Source organism: Lathamus discolor, chromosome 8, assembly GCF_037157495.1.
Source record: "Lathamus discolor isolate bLatDis1 chromosome 8, bLatDis1.hap1, whole genome shotgun sequence".
Taxonomy (NCBI): Eukaryota; Metazoa; Chordata; class Aves; order Psittaciformes; family Psittacidae; genus Lathamus; species Lathamus discolor.
This window is the reverse complement of record NC_088891.1, coordinates 19,206,635-19,225,109: the sequence shown is the minus strand read 5'-3', so window position 1 is coordinate 19,225,109 and position 18,475 is coordinate 19,206,635. Positions and strand designations below refer to the sequence as shown.

The 18,475-nt window shown below is 41.9% G+C and overlaps 1 protein-coding gene across 3 annotated transcripts in view; it reads right to left on the bottom strand.

Moving 5' to 3' along the window:
* Positions 1-18,475, bottom strand: part of TMEM266 (transmembrane protein 266) — an 88,761-nt gene that overhangs the window by 11,436 nt on the left and 58,850 nt on the right. For all 3 annotated transcript variants that reach the window (XM_065688741.1, XM_065688744.1, XM_065688742.1), the window contains 2 exons: positions 17,983-18,098; positions 8,320-8,506 (listed from right to left, as the gene is read on the bottom strand). In XM_065688741.1, the coding sequence (XP_065544813.1) occupies positions 8,320-8,506; positions 17,983-18,098 (303 nt within the window). The remainder of the gene's footprint in view (positions 1-8,319; positions 8,507-17,982; positions 18,099-18,475) is intronic.

The window sequence follows — 18,475 nt, the reverse complement described above, 5'->3', positions numbered from 1 at the left end:
AGATTAAGCTTCTGAATCATTAAAGCAAACTGACAATTAACAAACTCATCTTAGTCACATGGGAGCCTCAGCTGCTTTGGGGAGAAAAGACCATAAACAATTCCAGTTATCTCTCATTATATTCTACGTTGCTGAAAGCAAGGAGTTAAAAAAAATGCCACAGGTACACTGAATAAATTGAAAGCAACTATTTGTGCCCACAAAATATACACAAATAAGTCCAGCATTGCACACTACCACACAACACTGCTTCAGTACTTTCTGGTGATCTACAGTGAGATGAAGTCCCTGCTGCTCAGTATGTGCAGTCAGAAGGGATCAGGAGCACAACTACTGGGGCAGAGAGGAAGCAGGGGAAACCAGCTTTTACAAGAGGGTCAGACTTTAAGTTCTACATAGTGTTTTCTGCTGTCAGAGTATTTCAGTTTCGGCTCTAGAAGGGGAGTTGTCTCAAGAAACACTACACAGTTGCCCTGGTTTGTTTGTATCTTCTTATTTTTCTTATTTCTGCCACCTTGGAATTTTCAGGATCCAGAAGCCTCAGTTTTCCTCCTTTTTTTTTTTGAAATAAACCCATCTTTCCAAATAGAGGGCAATGTTACCTGCACTTCCTTTTCCAGAAAAGAAACTTTCCATTTAGGAGTCCTTAAGCCATAATGATGCCCAAATGGTATTTATTGAGGAACTGGCAGGAAGCAGAAAGAAAAAGCTTTTTGCTCGTATTTCCCCTGGAAATGGCAACCTTAGGAAAATGTGCATGGATGGTGACTGGGATCTTCTTGCTAGATGCACCAAGGAAGAATCACAGAATTAATAATTTAGGTTGGAAAATACTTTCAAGATCATCAAGTCCAAATGTAAACCTAATGCTGCCACCACACTGTCTCCAAGCACCACTTCTACACGTAACAAATTAAAAGCCTTTACCCCCCAGGAATGTGGCGATGAAGATCCAGTAGCTGTGAGTCGAGAAGGCAGAATGGGAAGAGTGATTCTCTTCCCAGGTCTTCCCTACACAAAAACCCATCCTAACCTTGTGGTGAACAAAAGATGGTTCTACAGTCTTTCCTGGAAAGCGAGAGCGATGGGAAGCAGTCAGACACAGGCTGTTCTCTGTGGTACAGGAGCATTATTTACTCCAGTTGTGTGGGATGGGCTGTGAGTGGCTGCCAAAACAGCATGACATACTGAGACATCTGGAACTGCATCAGGACCAGTGGAAGGCACCAACTGTAAGAGGTGAGCAGTAGAGTAACGTGGGACCACAAAAGGACAGGAGAGCTGACTCCAGCATGACCAGGGCTTTCCATCGGACAGAGAGAATGTCTGATTGGGAAGGTTGCTCAGACTCCTACCTATCTCACATAAAACCGAAAGAGCTTTTCCTGACACTAACTCTGCGAGGCTGTAAGTGCAGTAAAGTCAAACCAAGTCCCATCCCTCCGCCTGTTACCAAACCTCCGTCACAGTGCGGTTCTGGGTCAGGATCTGTCTGACAGGTACTGGATTCTTTCTGATGAAGGTTTTCCAATTATCTGCCCGCTCTTTTCCTGAAAGACTCGGAACACACGTTAAAATGGCTCAGGGAGTAATAAACTGTTTAGAGCACAGTCCCATATAATCTGACCTGACCCAAGAGAGAGCTTTGTAATCTCTCTCTCTTGGCCCTATAAAAAACTAATAAATTTGGTGAAGCACATAAATGACATTCCACCCAAGGCAGATCTCTCTTTCAGTTCTATAATCCCTCAACAGTGACCTTTAATTATTTCATCAATGACTTCAGTGAATGAGTCTCCAACACTCCCCCCCCACGTACAACAAATAGCATTTGCACATCTTCTAGGTTAGAGGCCTTAAAAAAGGGATTTCTTTTGAAATATTTCATTATTATTTTACTTCATTTTTTTTATTGCCATTGATTTTACTGCCTTCTGTCTCTCAAGGCTGAATTTTCTGAACTGGAAGGTTATTTTTTCTGCCTCCCACTGAGGATGTGAGTCCACAGAAAGCAATCCAAAGAAGCAGATCTTTCATCTCCATCACTGCTATCAGACACTGGCATCTTCTCCTTAAAGTACTACTACCACTTAGAAACATTTGGAAAAGAAAAGTAGCATGAAACACACTTTGCAATAAACACCAAGATACATTCTCAGCAGGGATGTTTTTCAAGGCACAAGTTATAAGATCAAGCTATTGTCCTCTAAACACTCCTAGAAATAAGAACAGCAATGGCAGCTACGCTGCTGTCACACCAGCCAGTGACACTGCCACAGCCTGACTTTGCCCCAGAAGAGCACAGCTCTAGTGTGACACTGCAGTGCAGTAAGAAAAGATGACAGAATGTACTTGAAGCATCTATAGGTGTTTGTAAAGCGGCAATCCACAGGGGCAAACTGCCCACTGAATTTTCCCCTGCAATCCCTGGTATTCCAGATCTGTTTGACCTCAGCCACCTGAACTTCACGAAACTGTCAGCCAGACCTAAGCTCCTTCTCAGCAGTCCAAACGTAGCTCACTGCTCACTGATAAATTCATTTGTTAATGCACATACATGCTCCCCAGGCTGTGCTGTACCGTCTAATCAACCGTGCTGGTCTTGTGCAAGATGGCCTGAGTAGAGTTTTTATCCAGTTGCTTTGCTGCCCTAGAAGGCCTCTCTCCCTTTTCCTCTAGCAACATTGAAAGTTTGCACCAACAGGAAACATGAAGAGCCAGCTGGCACTTTCCAAGAGACTTGCCTTGCTTTCCACATGAAGGCAGAGTGACACGTTAGTACAAGCTGCAGTACTCACACGACTGTTCAATTCACATGGACATCCAGTCCCCGCAGAGGTTGGATGGATGCTTGAGCAAGTGGGTAAACCACCTTGAGAGGAACCAAAGTTAGCTTGCACCAAAAAAAGAGCAACAGATACAGCCTGGTTGCAAGTAAGAAATCAACCTAAGATGGAAGTCATTGTGCAGAAGGAAATCCTGGCATATGCAAAAGGCTCCATTATCAGCAGATGCTGGTGGGACAGCAAAAAGAAACTCTTAACTGACAACAAACAGGGTGGCTTTGGCCCTTGCTTCAGCATATCGTGCTGCAAGAGCACTGTGTGCCGAGTGTGAGTGAGATGCAAGACATCTTTGTGTCAGCATGGCTGGTGGCTCTGGGGAGAGGATGGCCTGGGGGACCTCTCAGTGCTCCTTCCAACCCTGTTCTCTATGACTATGGATCAGCAGATCAACAGCTGAGTTGGTTTGTTTCAGTCAGCCTGAAGCAAACACAGAAGAATTTGGGTCTGTTCCTGTGAAATACACACATTTGCTGAGCCTAGAAAATCAAAATTTGAGAAAGAATATGGCTACCAACAAAACAACAATTTGTTGGGTGAACATCAGGGAAAGAGAAGAGTAATTTAAGTGAAAGGATTCAAAGACAAATTGTTACAAACCGGCACTAAATAAATGTAGACTGGGGATTAGGAAAAGATTTCTAAAAGTTTAGAAAAGGGAGAGACTGGAGCAGTGTCGTGATGGAGGCTGGGGGCAGAAAACTTCACTGCTGTCACACGGAGCACGATCTGTTTATGGAAGGGGCTACTGTGAAAGAAGCGGCATACTTGGACAGCGGAACGCGTTCCAGATCTGTGTTCCTTTACCTGTCAGCCATGTCTTCACACCTCTTTACATTATGGTGGGAGACAACTTCTCCCTCACACACGTGACTGTATGCTCACCACTTCTGAACTCAAAAGTTTCTACCCCACCCATTTGGTGAATATGGAATTCAAGAGCCCAGCTTCACTAACTACACACACATTGATGGAAGTGTTGCTTAACATTTAATTCCTTTGATTTCTGCCTGAATGATCAGTGCAGAACCACAAAGCCTGGAAGAGGCACCCACCTAGAAGAAGCCAAATCCTCACTCTTCCACAGATACATGGAGTTTCACCAGAAAGTGGAGTGCACTTAAGATATAACCATTTCCAGGAGTAGGCTTCAAAGTAGATATATTTCAACATTTGAAAATAACCATGAACTGCTTTCATCTATTGTTGTGCAGTAACAGGGCTCTCGGAGCATTAACAGATGATCACCAAAGAAACTGGCTTAGATTTTAGAAGTGTTCAACCAGCTCAGACTGCTTTGCAAGCAACAACTGACAAAAACCCCTCCAGTGCTGTGCTCTGTCTTCCCAGACAGCTTATGAATAATCATAAGGGAAGCCTCTGAAACTCCAAAACTTACCATGCTCCCCTCCCCATATGGTACTTCCCTTCCAAAATGGTGGGCACCGATGGGGAGAACAAGCTTTACTTTTCTCCAAGTGTGATCATAAATTGCAGCAGTCCCCCAAAGCAACAGACTTACTGCTAACTCCATAAAAATGGAAATTTGACTCAGGATAGCTAAAATAAGCTTTCTGCAATCCAGTGTAACAGAGCTAGAATCCGGCTCTTGCTCAAAGGAATAGAAGGGTGGTTATATTAATCTTAAACTATGGCAGCACTGTAGAATTTCAAAACCTGGAATGATATATGCAGGAAAATGAGGGATTTCCACTAGGGACTCTAATTCATATATTATGGGAGAGATTAAAGAATAATAAATTTTGGGAGGAAGTATTAATGGCAATATGGGGCACTGTGAACCTGGCATTCCCTGAAGCCTGGGACTTTGTATACCAAACACTAAAAATGATTTGTACAGGAGCAGAAAACATTAGCTGCTACTCTGACCATGACCAGTTACAGGCTGCATGAGGTAGGAAGACAGCAAAAGAAAAAACTCCTTTATAATTTAGAGATCAACAGATAGGGTAGTATTTCCCATTATGTCAAATGGTAACTGTCTCTGGGAAGAAGAAAGGAGATGACAGCACTTAGGATATTTCCCTTTCTCTTAGGGAAAGGCTGACCACAATGGTCCTGAAAACCATTAGGGATGCAGCTGTGCATTCGCATATAACAGCTTTTACCCTAAGCTCTTTACAAACTGAGGCAGAGAAGCTAAGTGAAGTGCTCACAGTGCAGCAGATGTCACAGCTCTACCCTCGGTTTATAGCTCCTAGAGTCATGCCCTTCTCTTGAGTCCATCAGCTTTCTGCTGTTGATAATGGTACCCTTTGACTTGCATGCTGAAAGCCCATGTTTCAGCCTTCATATTTGACTACTCCGGAGATCAATTTTTTGGCAAGACAAAGAAAACTTCCGTTCAAGACTTCCCCACTTCTTAGCCAAATTAATCAGAAAATAACATATATCCATATATTTTCCATGGAGTTCTCTTGGTGAACTGCTCTGGGCAGATAGAAGCGTGTGAGGCAGCAACCAGCTCATTATTCAGAGAATTAGCACAGGACTGCTCAGGCCTCCAGCAGCTTACCACTGAGTGGCCTGGAGAATTGGTCCTTCAAGAAAAGGCATGAAATATTAGCTGGGCAGTTATAGGACACTTTCAGAGCCTGGTGACCATCTGATTAGAGCTCCTGCCTCTCCCAGTCTTGTAACAGCAATTAAGGCACGTCACATACAAAGAGATCTGCAGAAAGAAAAGCTGGGTGAAAACACGTACTGAAAGCTACCAAGTTAGCCAGCACATACAGCTCTACTGGTGCAGGCCACAGTGTGTGTCTCTCTGCGCAAATCCCCCGAGACATTGTGTGTACCATGTGATGTTGTGGTTACCTAACTTTACTGAATGCTGTAGTAAATGCTTGCACAAAATCCAGTGTAAATACTAGACTACAAGCTACAGCTGCCCCTGAGGAGCTTTAACTTATACACTATCCCATAAAACTCCCAGGTAGGGAAATGAGTAAAGTCTCAATGCTTTCTTATTCCATAGCCCCTTGGAGGTAAAGTATTCTGCACTGAATGTTTCCATTGTTCAATATAGAAGGGGGAAATAAGATTAGCTTGAGATGGAATATCCCATTTTCTGATGCAGTATGTACTCTAGCCAAGTCAAGCTTGCTGGTTTGGCAGAATTCAGGGCTCTCTGAAGGCAGTGACTTTTTGAAGGCTAAGAAATTTAAGTTTGGCACAAACACATGCTTTCCATGCCATGCCCTACCCTCAGGTGTTATATGTAAGGCTAATGTTCTGCCAGCGCATAAGAGAACAGCACATCAGAGCCTGTTCTGCCTAACAGCTGAACTGTGGCTTTGAACTGTAGCTTTTCTTTTAACAGTATTACCAACTTGGTCCCGTATTTCTCCTCCAGCTAGTCAGTGTAATAGGCAACTGCAGATGTTTTTCAAGCTCACAAATGCCATGTGGCACACAGAAAGATTAACTGTAGTCACCACTCAGGAATCTTTAAGGAGGAAAAAACACAGCTTAGAGAAAATGGATGCAAAGCAACACCTAATGTGGTCTGACACAGAGGATAACTTGCAAAACATAACCCTTGACCCAAAAGTCAGGAGTTAAAACACTGGTAGCTTCCAGTTCCAGGCACAGCAAGTGACATGGAAAGCCCTGAAGACAGCACAGCCAGTGCCACCACAGCATGTGAGAAGTGAGAAACGGGAGGATAAAGAAATGACCTACAGGAAATGGCTCGATCACCTGTGCTCTGCAGAGACATGTCTCAGGAGTATCCTACACAAACCAGATATAGCCCTTCCACACTGCAAATGGAGGCATCTTCACCTAAGACATGCTCTTCTTCTTTCTGACATACCACATTCAGGTTTTGCTCATGTTGTGTTGGTCAGATCAGCCACCAGTGTAGATGAAGAAATGCTGTCAGAATGCCAAAGTGATAACGGTGAAAGGCGCTGCAGCAACAGCCAGCACATTGCTGGGAGAGCTGGAGAAGAATGACCAAGTTGAGGTGGATAGGAGAAAAAACAGGCAGCACTGGCTCATGGCACTCCTTCCCCACGGGAAACTGCCTCCTCCTGAACGTACAAACCAATCCTGAAGATTGTGCATCTACTTCATTGCATATCTGGCCAGCATTTTAAAGGGAGATCCAACTAATGAGCAGTTGTGTTAACCTGGATGTTGGAATGAGTATCTTGGGTAGAAAAACTTCTAGATGAACCTCCACAGCACTAAACTTTTAGCAAACCTCCTTATAATCTGTACAACACTCCACAGTTCCAAATGTAACCCTCAAGGAATACATGCATAAATTATAACATATCCACTGGGGAGACCTCTGAAATACTACAGAAAAGGGGAAATGCATTTTAGGGGGCAGTCTGCTCTACTGTCTGCTTTTAAGTACAATTTCAAATCAGGAATAATTAATGGCTGAAGTGTGGTTAGCACTTAGATATTATAAAAAGGAAAAAACAAAATCAATTCTATGTGCTTCCATTACTGTGTAGAGAACGGAAAGGATTAACATTTGAAAATATCTAGTCAGCTTTTTCTCTTAAACCTTTTGATTAAAGTATTTCTGTGCCTTGAATTCTAAGGAGTTTGACCCAAATAAGGATACCATGCAAGCCTCTGATTCAGATAGACTCACATACTGCTCATCTCCCAGGATAATCATGCAAAGATGTCCAAGGAAGAACTACTAAGGTAGAAAGTTCTGTCTCCTGTGGAACATTACATTAGATGTTACTAACATCAAGACACACATTCTGCACTCCATCAGTAGGGTTGAGGGATCACAGGAAAAAGAGCTATGCCTTTTCCAAAATCACTTCTGGTCTAGCACTTTTGTGATAAAAGTGGATCCAAATAAATAACTGTTGCCACTCTCCTGAACCACACATCTGCTCAACATACAGCTACAGACGATGGACTGCTCTTCATCATCTACACAGCACATCACTCTTTTTCTGGCACCACAGCTGCCCTGCCCAAGCATAGCTGGGCTGGCCAGAACTGGCAAGTTTTAGCAACCTGGTGAGAGCACAGCCTCTAGGCAAAGCAAAGCTTCACAGCTCACACACAGGTTCGCTCTAAGGCACAGAAATGCAAGTGGCCACAGACCAAAACTGGTTTTCAATGCTCTTCTCAATTTCCCTGCTTCTACCTCTGAGTGATTATCTTTTTGCCAATTCTGATTTGGCTGCCGTTTCTTTAGCGTTTAATGGATATAATTATGAAGACACTGGGAAGGTATGTCAGAGTAATTTTCTTCCCAAGTCATTTTATTGGCTCTGTCCAGAATCTGTTCCCAGATACAACAGCTCCTGCTGCTTCAAAGCAGATACCACCTTTTGGCAAAGATGGGAAAATACAGTCTCTAGGGAAAGTAATGAATTCACTGGTAGAGTGAACACATTTTAGTGGTATCAGTAGCTCTATGCAATGAATCAGCTGTGTCAGTAGGTAGCAGCACACAGGCAGCACTCACCTCGTGGAGGTCGCAACTCAGTGATGTTCTCAGTGGCCTCATCATCCGAATCTTCAGTTGGTACCACCTTGTACCTTTTGCTGCTCTGCTTGTTCAGCACATGTGGGACCTGCAGTGCAGCCTCTCTCTCTGCAGCCAGATCCAAATCCTGCTGAGCAAGGTGGGCCCTCAGCTGCCTGATTTCAAACTATAGGAGAAAACAACACCACATACTTACGTCATGTAAGTACAGTCAGAAGTCTATATTCTACAGTTGGGAGCTATTACTCATTTTGTCTCTAAACCACAGACTGGTGAAAGCAAATTAAATGTGCTTGAGCTGGGACTTGAGTCCAAACTGCTGATGTTCTCTTAAAGCCCAAGTGAGCTGGACTGTTGTTCACATAATCTAAAAATAATGACTGCCTCATCCTGGTTTTCTATTTGGTACATGTCTGCATCCTGAAGATATGATTTGGGACAATTTAAAAACTGCCAGATCGAATTAAATCTTCATATAAGACCACTCTCGACAGGCATTTAGGGATTTAGGTTCATGACAAACATCCCTAACCTGCTAGACTCGTAATGAGAATTTCTGTGGAGGGAGGTTCTCTAAACAGTACTCGGAATGGCCCTGCCCCCACTGGGCAAGGGGGAGGGACACCACAGTTCTCCTCCAGCTTCTTCTGTACTCAACAGTGTGCAGAAAACCCTGGGAAAGGTTGCTACCTTTCTGGCTGCTCTCCTCAGATATATGAGCCATGGCAGCTAATGACTTTCAGCAATCAGGAGGTGATTTATCTCATGACTGGTGTTATAAAGCAGACACCTGACAAAAAGACAGAAGCTACCAGGTACAATCTGGTTGACGGACCCAGCACGTGTCTCTGGTGTCTGACAGCCACAAGTGTTCCACAAGAAGGAAAATAATTTTTCTGGAGAGACTGCAGAGACCTTTTATACCCTTACAAAAGCACTACAAAATCCCACTGTCCTTCCCCTCCCAGCTGTGGGGCTGTGTGGCAGAGTCTCTCTTTTTTAAACTCTTTTTAAGATCAGTAGTACAGCAGTGACCAACTCATGTCTAATTATAGAGAGCCTGAGAGGGGAAAGCAAATGAGGCAAGTAATAGGCTTAGGCATTTAAAATTTAGCATTGCTGGGCCTCCCATAGTCCAAGGCCTGAAAAGCATGATGCTACAACAAGCCACACTGCACCCGTCACTCTGCATTTGCAACAGAGATGGAATTAGCAGCTCGATGCTTGAGAACTGGTGTGTAACAGCATGTAGGCTAAATGAATCTGGTTCTGGCTCTTGCCTCTCAGATTCTGACTCAAATCTACTCTGCTGTCAGATTTTGGAATCCATCAGCAGACCTAGTTTGTTCCACGGTGGTCCACATCAGACATGGTATGAACCTCAGGCATGCTGCAAAGCACCAGCAGTTCCTCCAAGCTGTGCAAGCAACTGGAAGGGAAACAAGACAGTTTCTGCAGATTTGATAAAGAAAAAAAGAGGAAAGAAAAAGGGATTCCAGTTTGTCACATCTGGAGACAGTCTGCTTTCCAGAGCTTAAGTGAAGGAACCAATGACTGTAAGGCCCACTGCAAGACTCAAATCTAGGGAGCAAAAGGACAGTTTAAGCTTTCCAGGTCACATTCAAACCACCTAATACTAATATCTAACAAAGCACACAGCATTTTCTCCGTCTTGAAATCAACAGAGATTGGTCTGGCAGCTACAGACAGCTGGCTGCATGAAATGTTCACTGCTCTTAACCAAAGATCTTCTGACAGTAGCAGCCAGAGGAATCAGTAACAGCAAACATCAAAATACAGCCCTGCTCCTTCAATGACACCTCCATGGCAGATCCCAGGTGGTTGGTTTTGTGTCAACCTATCAGCTAGGAAGCAGCAGCAAACTGGTGCTAACTTTTCCCAGCCAGCCCTAAGCTTCCTGAGGGTTAAGGTGCCAATATGAACATGTCAATCAGCCATGACAGGACTGCCTGTCATAGTTCAGCTTTAAAGGTTCAGCTTTACAACACAGAGAAATTGAAGTTTCATCCTTGACTTCAAGGAAAAAAAAATAAAAAATAAAAAATCTCAAAATTTTCAAAATATCTTACATTTCACCGTTAAAGGGAGAAAGTTCCCCTGTTAGAAACTCCCTTGGTTTAAGGGAATAAATGTTTCCAAACATGATAAGCAAGAAATAAAACTGGAGGCTTTTAGGTTGTTCTTTTAATGCTTGTGTAACCATATCTACCTGTCTAGCTCAACCTGAAAAGCAGTAAGCATTAGGCCTCACTACTGGTTTTCTACATTTCACATTTCTTCCTTCAAAAATGTTCCTGTGTGTTAGAAAAAGAAATATTGCCATTAAAATGCTTAAATCTGGCTTACAGGCAGGATACCACGTATTTTTTCAAGGAAGAATAAAAAATTGGCAGGTATTTTATAACACAAACAGATAAAACTACCTAAAAGTCAGCTCAAGAATTGGATTTCTGCCACTCAATTTAACCAGCTTAAGCATTTACAATGATTGGCTGAACCTTGTAACAATCAAAAGCTTGAAGGGAATGAGTGCATTTTACAGATGTGAAAAAGGCACCACACCAGGTGATCCTTCCTGCCACAGTGAACCTACAGCAAAAACGGAGGGAAGAGCCCAGACTTCCTGATGCCCACCCACATATTCCAATGAATAAAGCAAATACTTCCAGCTATCCACAGCCTTGTCTCTTTTACAGTTTCCATGCTCAGTCACCAGCCAGTTTGCAATAGATGAGTTAATAAATTGTATTGTTTAATATGGCTGTGCCAACAACCCATGAACTACTCAGCCTGGCACGCTGGACCAAGCAGCAGCAACCGTTGCTGGGATCACCATGCTGGACAGCCACACTTTATCCAAGCAGTTCTTGATTCCCTATTTATAGAGGAAAAATTAGTATCTTGGGTGAATCCCAGCCACATAGACAGCATGAGAAACAGGAATCCAGAGAGAAAATGATTACCAGTTACTCAGGGGAACAGCTAGTACGAATGTCAAAACATAGAAGGGGCTTTGCGCCACCTCGTGTTTGAAAGACAGAAGTACATCGTTGTGCCTGCAGCAGCAGAGGAAGCACCTGCTGGTGAAGACCGCACTAATGTCACATTCTAGCAGAAACTGAAACCAAGACCTGATGTCTTGGCTCTTGCAATGCTTCTCTTATTCGCTGCCTGAGGATTAGAAAAAGTTGCAGTTCCTGCATACACTTAAGTGGTATTTATTGCTAGCTGCAAACACAAGCCACATGTTTGTCTTATTTTCAGCTCTTAATCCTGAGCTGGTTCAGCTGGTCTAAAATCTAGAGCTGAACATGAGACTGTCAAGAGCAGATCTGAGGACTGAATTCCAAGGCATAGTAAAGCATCTCACTATGCTGGACATCAATATTATGTGCAAGGTGAATAACAGCACACAGAGATGTCAGAAAGATAACAGCAGAAACTAATGTTGCCTACAAACCCACACAGCTGCAGCTGGTTAACACAGGCTCTCCCTTCCACTTTTCCGTTGCCTCACATGGTCAGCTTCCAGGTTCTGTTCATGTTTGCCCTGAAGTATATGTGTCATTAAAACAGTGGAAAGTTAGAATTAAATGCTATTATGTGTGTAACTGTCATTTTTTTATTGACAAGGAAGAGGGTACTCATTGAAATAATGGTGTTTGTCTCACTCCCACATTCACTGCTGCTAATGCAGTGATCCACACAACGTATTCCACTGAGATGCAGAACTGTAACTGCTACAGACACTGACCGTAAGACAGAACCAAAACCTAATATGCTGCCTTCAAATGCAAACTGTTCAAAGCATGTTCAGAAAGAGACTGGGTGGAAAAATCGCCATTTATCAAAAGATTGATTTGAGAAAATGCAAAGGATTTTCAATAAAATATCTAGGAAAAGTTAAATAAGAAACAGATCTTCTGCATGCATCTATTCAGAAGATCAGTTCAATATTGCTTGTTTCCAATTATTACTTACAAATTCTCCCAAGATATAGTAGTAGCTGGAATACAGTTTTAGGCACTAAAGGCAACCCACTAAAAACAAAGGTTAACTCTAAGAGAACAGGGTGTTCCTTACAGGTGTAATTCCATGAGAGACTGCCTGAGCAAATTATGTTGTAAGTGCTTGTATCTATTGAACATTATATTGAACATTGACCTCAGGCAGTTCTAATGTGTAAAAGAGCTAATGAGATTGCTCTGACTGCATGTCATGCAGTCCAGGGCAGGTTAAATAAATCATTAAAAGGTATAAAAATATAAGTCTTTTTAACTAAAAATTCTGGGCCAAGTTAAACACATGAAATTTCTATTTGCAGTAGGAGCTGATGTAGCTACCCGAATGTAGACCTGAGCCTCTATAACAGAGTACTGCAGGAAGCTGTACTCAGAAAAGAGTGTTTTGTATTTCCAGGTAGAACACCCTTCCTTCAGCCTGTAAGGAAGGGTGCATATTATGCATATCCTGAGGGGAAAAAAGCATATGGACTTATACACATGCTTTGATTTGTTTAAATTAAGACTTACTCAAAGGTATCATCACTTGGGCAAACAATGCTGCTGTGTAGAAGGTAACTTGTGGTCACAGATCCTAAAGCAAACAATCTCCTGACTAAAGATAATCACAAATTGAGTGCTGGTCCACTTGAGACAGCTACTGACATTACTTACCAGGACACATACAACACTCGTTATCTTTAATCACATAGACTTCGGTAGCTTCTCATGGGTTCCTTTATTAAGAAGTTCCAACATACTTTGCAATGGAAAAAATATATTTGAAAACTTTGTAGAATCACAGCATAATCTAGGCTGAAATGGACCTGTGAGGGTCATCTAATCCACCACCCTGCTTAAAGTTAGTTCATTTAGCTCAGGTTGCTAAAAGTCTGTCCTGTCAGTTTATGAGTATCTCCAATGTATATACCACAAACTCCCTGGCAGTGGGCTCCAGTGCCTGACCGTTCTAGTGAAAATGTTTGTTCTTATATTTAATAGGAATTTTGGGACATTCCAAGCTCGCACTGTCACTCTGCACCTCTGAGAAGAGCCTGGCCATACCCTCCCACGAGGGAGCTGAATATATGTGGCTAGTGTGAAAATACACTTATTACCAAGAAAAAGGGCGATACAGAGTGTCTCATGAAAGAAGGAGTAACTGGACTGTCAGGCATGAAAAGAAAGTTGATTGATGGGAAATGTAAACTTACTTAGGATTTTAAAAAGTGCTACGGGTCCTTTTGTAGCACAAACTTAGCAATATTTCGGCAGGAAACAAAGCAGAAAGAACTATGGGGCACACTGCACTTCCTTGCTCAAAGAATGCATCAGGTGATTGTTCATAAGCAGGTAAACTGACCGAGACCTACCCAGAGCTCCAGGTAACACCTCAGTTTACACACTACCCACCCATCTGGTTCTGTACAACATTCATGTAAGACCCAAAAAGGGACTTAACAGTGAATCATACAGTACTTGCCTGTAATGGTCTAGCAACAGAGTATGATTGACATAGTTTCAGAGAGATCAATGAACATTTTAGCCAGAAGCTTACTCGTGTCTAATGCAGGAGCAATAACTTCGCTCAATTCTATTAGTGCTGTCTGTACACAATGCCCTGCCCCTAAAATTCATCTGCCACCGGGATACAATCCAATGTTTATTTCCATTAGTTTAGCCATTGTTGATGACAATAAAAATCAGGAGACAGCTGCAAACTAATGATTTACTGGCAGAGTGAAACACGGGATGACCTTGGCTGCCTTCCATTGCCCAAGAAAATGACTGGTAGTTGGAAATAAATTAAAATTATTGCAAAAGGATAACATAAGTTATTTCTCCAATAGGTAATTTTACCAGCTAAGTAGCCCTGTCATTAAACTAGCAGCTGTTGTACAAATTATATTCCAAGATAAAAAAGAAATTATAGCTCCCATAGTTGTTGCAGCTTTGAGAATGATGAAAACCCCAATCCTATAGAAGTTGACAGAAAAGGAGCTCTTGTGATAAGGCTAAACATATAGTCTTGCCTGCTCTGTGCTTGGCTGAATGATCTTGTGAAAGTTAAGCAGAAAAGATCATGTAAGTATAATTTCTATTATATATGTATATTAATAATAGTATAATAATTTCTATTATCAGAAATAGAAATTCCTTTAGAAGTGATTCCAGAGGAAAAAAAAACCAAAACAATCTTCCCTTGTTGGAATCTGTATTGTTAATGGAACTTCAGAATTTTGTGTTGCAGTTCAACTTAATCTGATAAAACAATAGCATCAGCAATACACTCTGTTAATAATTTAATGGTAATTGTTGTGAGACCTCTTTACCTTTACCCATTGCTAGAAATCTCCATTACTGTCACTGTTAATGCTTCTCATGTTTTGGGAAGTCCTGTGCAGGCATCTTGGCCCTTGCAGTGTTTTCTGCCTTGACCGCCCTCATGATCCACTCCCTTTTAACAACTTCTTTCTTGGCCAATGGAGAATAAATAAAAAGCAAACTATTCAGTTTCAGGAAGTACTACGTAGAACAAAGTGGTGGTCCATGCAACTATAATTTATAAAATATATTCTGGTTTTCAAATGTATAGCTAGCCAAAAAACAACATCTGGAAAGAGTTTGCACGTTTGCAAAAGTACGTCTCCAATGTCACTCAGGAATGGAAATGTACTTTATAGTTGTGATACCACTGGCCAAAAAATATACAACTGACAAAAGAAACAGCATTCAATAAGTATGATGAAGGGAGGCTGCTTCTTCCCTGCTTTTGGTATTTTTAAAGCAATAACTACTTTTGTGTTAAGTATCAGCTTCATACAGGTTGGCATGGGACTTCTCACAGAACTGGTTCCCAGTTATTTTGTTTTAAATGCTGAACAAAATAGATTATTTTCCCTCCCATTTCCTCTTCAGAGATAAGGAATATTTTGTCCGAAACTTTCAAAATCATTTAATCTGCAGAAGATGCCAGACCTTGAGAATTTCAATCCCAATTGCCTGACAAGAAATGAAGCAGTCAGAAGCTGAACACAGGATCTCAGAAAAGGAAGTGCTGGGAAATCTTTCTAACAGGGATGTTTTCAGCCCTCTCTATAATTACTAAATAAATGCAAATCAGTGTGGTCACAAAAACACTGATTCATCCTGAGGCTGGATCTACATCCATTGCTGGGATGGAGGCAAATATGATGGCTTGCCCATTCTCCCTACTTGGGCTGGCACTGGGGTCTGAGGCAAGTGGTCAACCCCTGTAGCTCCCAGCTATCCTACCTGCCCATGTCAGAGGTGGCACCACAGAGACAAGGCAAACTGGAATGCCTGCCTGCCAGTGCTCCAGACTCGAAAACAGCCAGACTATTGTAGGCAAAGCTCCACTCAAAACCACAGAGATGCTCACTTCAACTCTATGAATGAGCAATCCTCTAAAAAGGTCAGGAAAGATCATCAAATGTGAAAAAGCAAAAAGCTGGCAGGAGTTTAGACATTAAATGCCATTAGGAGACATTTTTCCCACCAGATACTGTACACAATGTTAATGTGAATATTATAATGCTGACAACTTGTTCTTGACTGAATTAAGAAGCTAATAATTTACAAAGGGAAGTTGCAGTACCTGTATCAATGTCTTACATTGCTAACTGTAGCAAATTAGTGCTTTTACCTCATATTACACAGCTAAGACATTTGTTTGGCGGGAAGTCAGGACAGTAAAATAAGAGGGATTAGTATGCTGTCATTTTTCTATAGTCCCATTTTTCCCCACAGCTGATGATATTTGAAAGCTAGGAGAGAACCTGCTCCGTTTTCACAGATTCACTCATTTACCAGTACAGCATTTCTTTGTGCTTGATGTACAGTTATGCTGTAACCAACAGAGCTCTGATTAGGGCTACTATGCTCAGACATCTTGCAAGACAGGCATGCAGATAAGGAGTACACAGGTCAGAATGAAGAGCAGCAAAAACTGCTCCTGAACGCCACGTGGATGAGCCCACCTTTATTCGAAGACCATGAAATAACATCAAAAATTGTTAAGAGATTGTGAGCGTTATCTGGCTGCATAATACACTTCCTAAAAATGAATGCTTTCAAATTGATGACTGTCAAGAACTTTAGCCTAATAGCATGGTCTGACAGGCAAAATACTGCCACAGGACTCAAGACATTGCTGATCTGCCTAGTGTATTTGACCAAAGGATAACATCTCCCCCATCACATGGGATATATACCAATTCCCCATTCACAACCATGAGAGAACCATGAATCACTTAATGCAATTGTGTAAAGTTGTGTGAAGAGGACTGCAGTTTTGCCACTGAAGATACATAGTTGGAAGCAACCGATTTTTGGCAGAAGTCAAGCATAAGCTTTAGAAATTTGTTATGTTTAGCGTGAGAGATTCAAAATCAGTGTGAAATGACACACACACTGTCAAGAGGTCTGCCAAGTTCATTACACAGACAAGGCAACCTAAAACCACCCAGAGTTCATTGCAGAATTCTAGGTTAAGACCCAGGAGACCTGGAACTAAATTTAAAAAGCCATGTGGGGACTTAAATACTGATGGTTTCACAAGTAATTTAGGTTCCTTAGTAAAAGATGGGCACCTAAAACCCTGCTTCAGATTAGCCACCTTTTGAGCAGTTGGTCTTATCTGGGACAAGTTGCCTCTCCTGCTGTCTGCTCAGGCCTTTCAACCTTTTGACTGATTGAGCCATTCATATCTTGAGGTCTCCTCATTTTGTATTTGGAAAGCACCTACCACAAGTGGGGAGTTGAAGCTAGAAATCTTCAAGATTTATCTCGATACCTCATAGTTACCCTTACAGCTGAAACAAGAACTCACTTGGAGGACCATTCTGTTGTGGTTTGAAGGTCATCTGAATGCTCGCTTAGGCTGGGCCTTGACATACATTCCTGGTTTCTACATTAAAGCAGGTTATTCAAGAACTCATTTGCATGAGACAAACGGCAAAATCTCCTAGCTCATTGCCCTAGCAGTGGTTTTACACCTTCTTCATGTATATATATTAATTTGACATATTTTAAGCTTCACCTTCCCTTACCTCAAGACTTAATCACTGAATATTTGGGGGCCTGGGAAAAGTCTTAAATTTTGACTTGCTTCCAGGAACTGGAAGCTTCTACTGCAACATTCCGGGTCTGCCAAAATAGCCTCTGACTGACCTACAGGGAAGCTGTCTTCTGCATTGAAAGCAGGGAGATTCATTAGCTTTCAACTGCATATATCTTTCCTGGGAATAAGGCCTTAATATTCCTGCAGTTTCCAACAAAGGCAATAACTTTTTCATGTTCTTAGTATTACAACAAGCTATTTGTACTCATTCAGTAAGTTACATCCTGAAGAATTCCTTTTCTCTTCCTCACATTTGTTATACTCACCTTAAAAAAATACAAGCAGAGGGAGACAACTGCTTTTTGACAAATAGCATGCTGACAATATCCAGGCTGCAACTAATGCTTAACAGAGACCTGTCACCTTACAACAGATGTCCTAGTGATACTTCTCAAACCTTAGCTTGCAGCAAAGTACATGAATTGTTTGCTTTGCCATGACAAGCTATGTGCAAATAAAGACATAACTGAACTTTACCCCTTGTTCTTGGCAGATCTGGGTTAGTCTTTCCAGCTGCTCATCTTGAATAACCTTTGCCTTCTCATATTGCTGAATCATCATCTCCATCTCCACTTTCACTGGAAGGACATAGGCTGGAAAACACAAATAAGCATTTAAAGTAACCCAGCTGTCATTTTTTTTTCTTAACCACAGGGAAACCCTTTACAGACCTTTATAGGCCAAAGAACATCACCCCTTTCACTTGGATCTAGAGTATTTCTTACAGAAATAGCACTAGAATATTTCCTTTGGGGAAGGATTTCCAACTTATGAAATGCAAGTCAGCAGTATCTAGGTCTTGTTGGGTGAGACCTCCATTTCCTCAGCTGAGCTGAAATGCATCCTCCGCATGCTCTTCCTAGCTTCTGCTGCACTAATACAGATCTTTTCCAGTGTTTACCACAGATTTCCTGAATTGCTAGCTAGGAGGATTTTCTGCTTAAGAGTTAGACCCATCCCCTCTAAACCT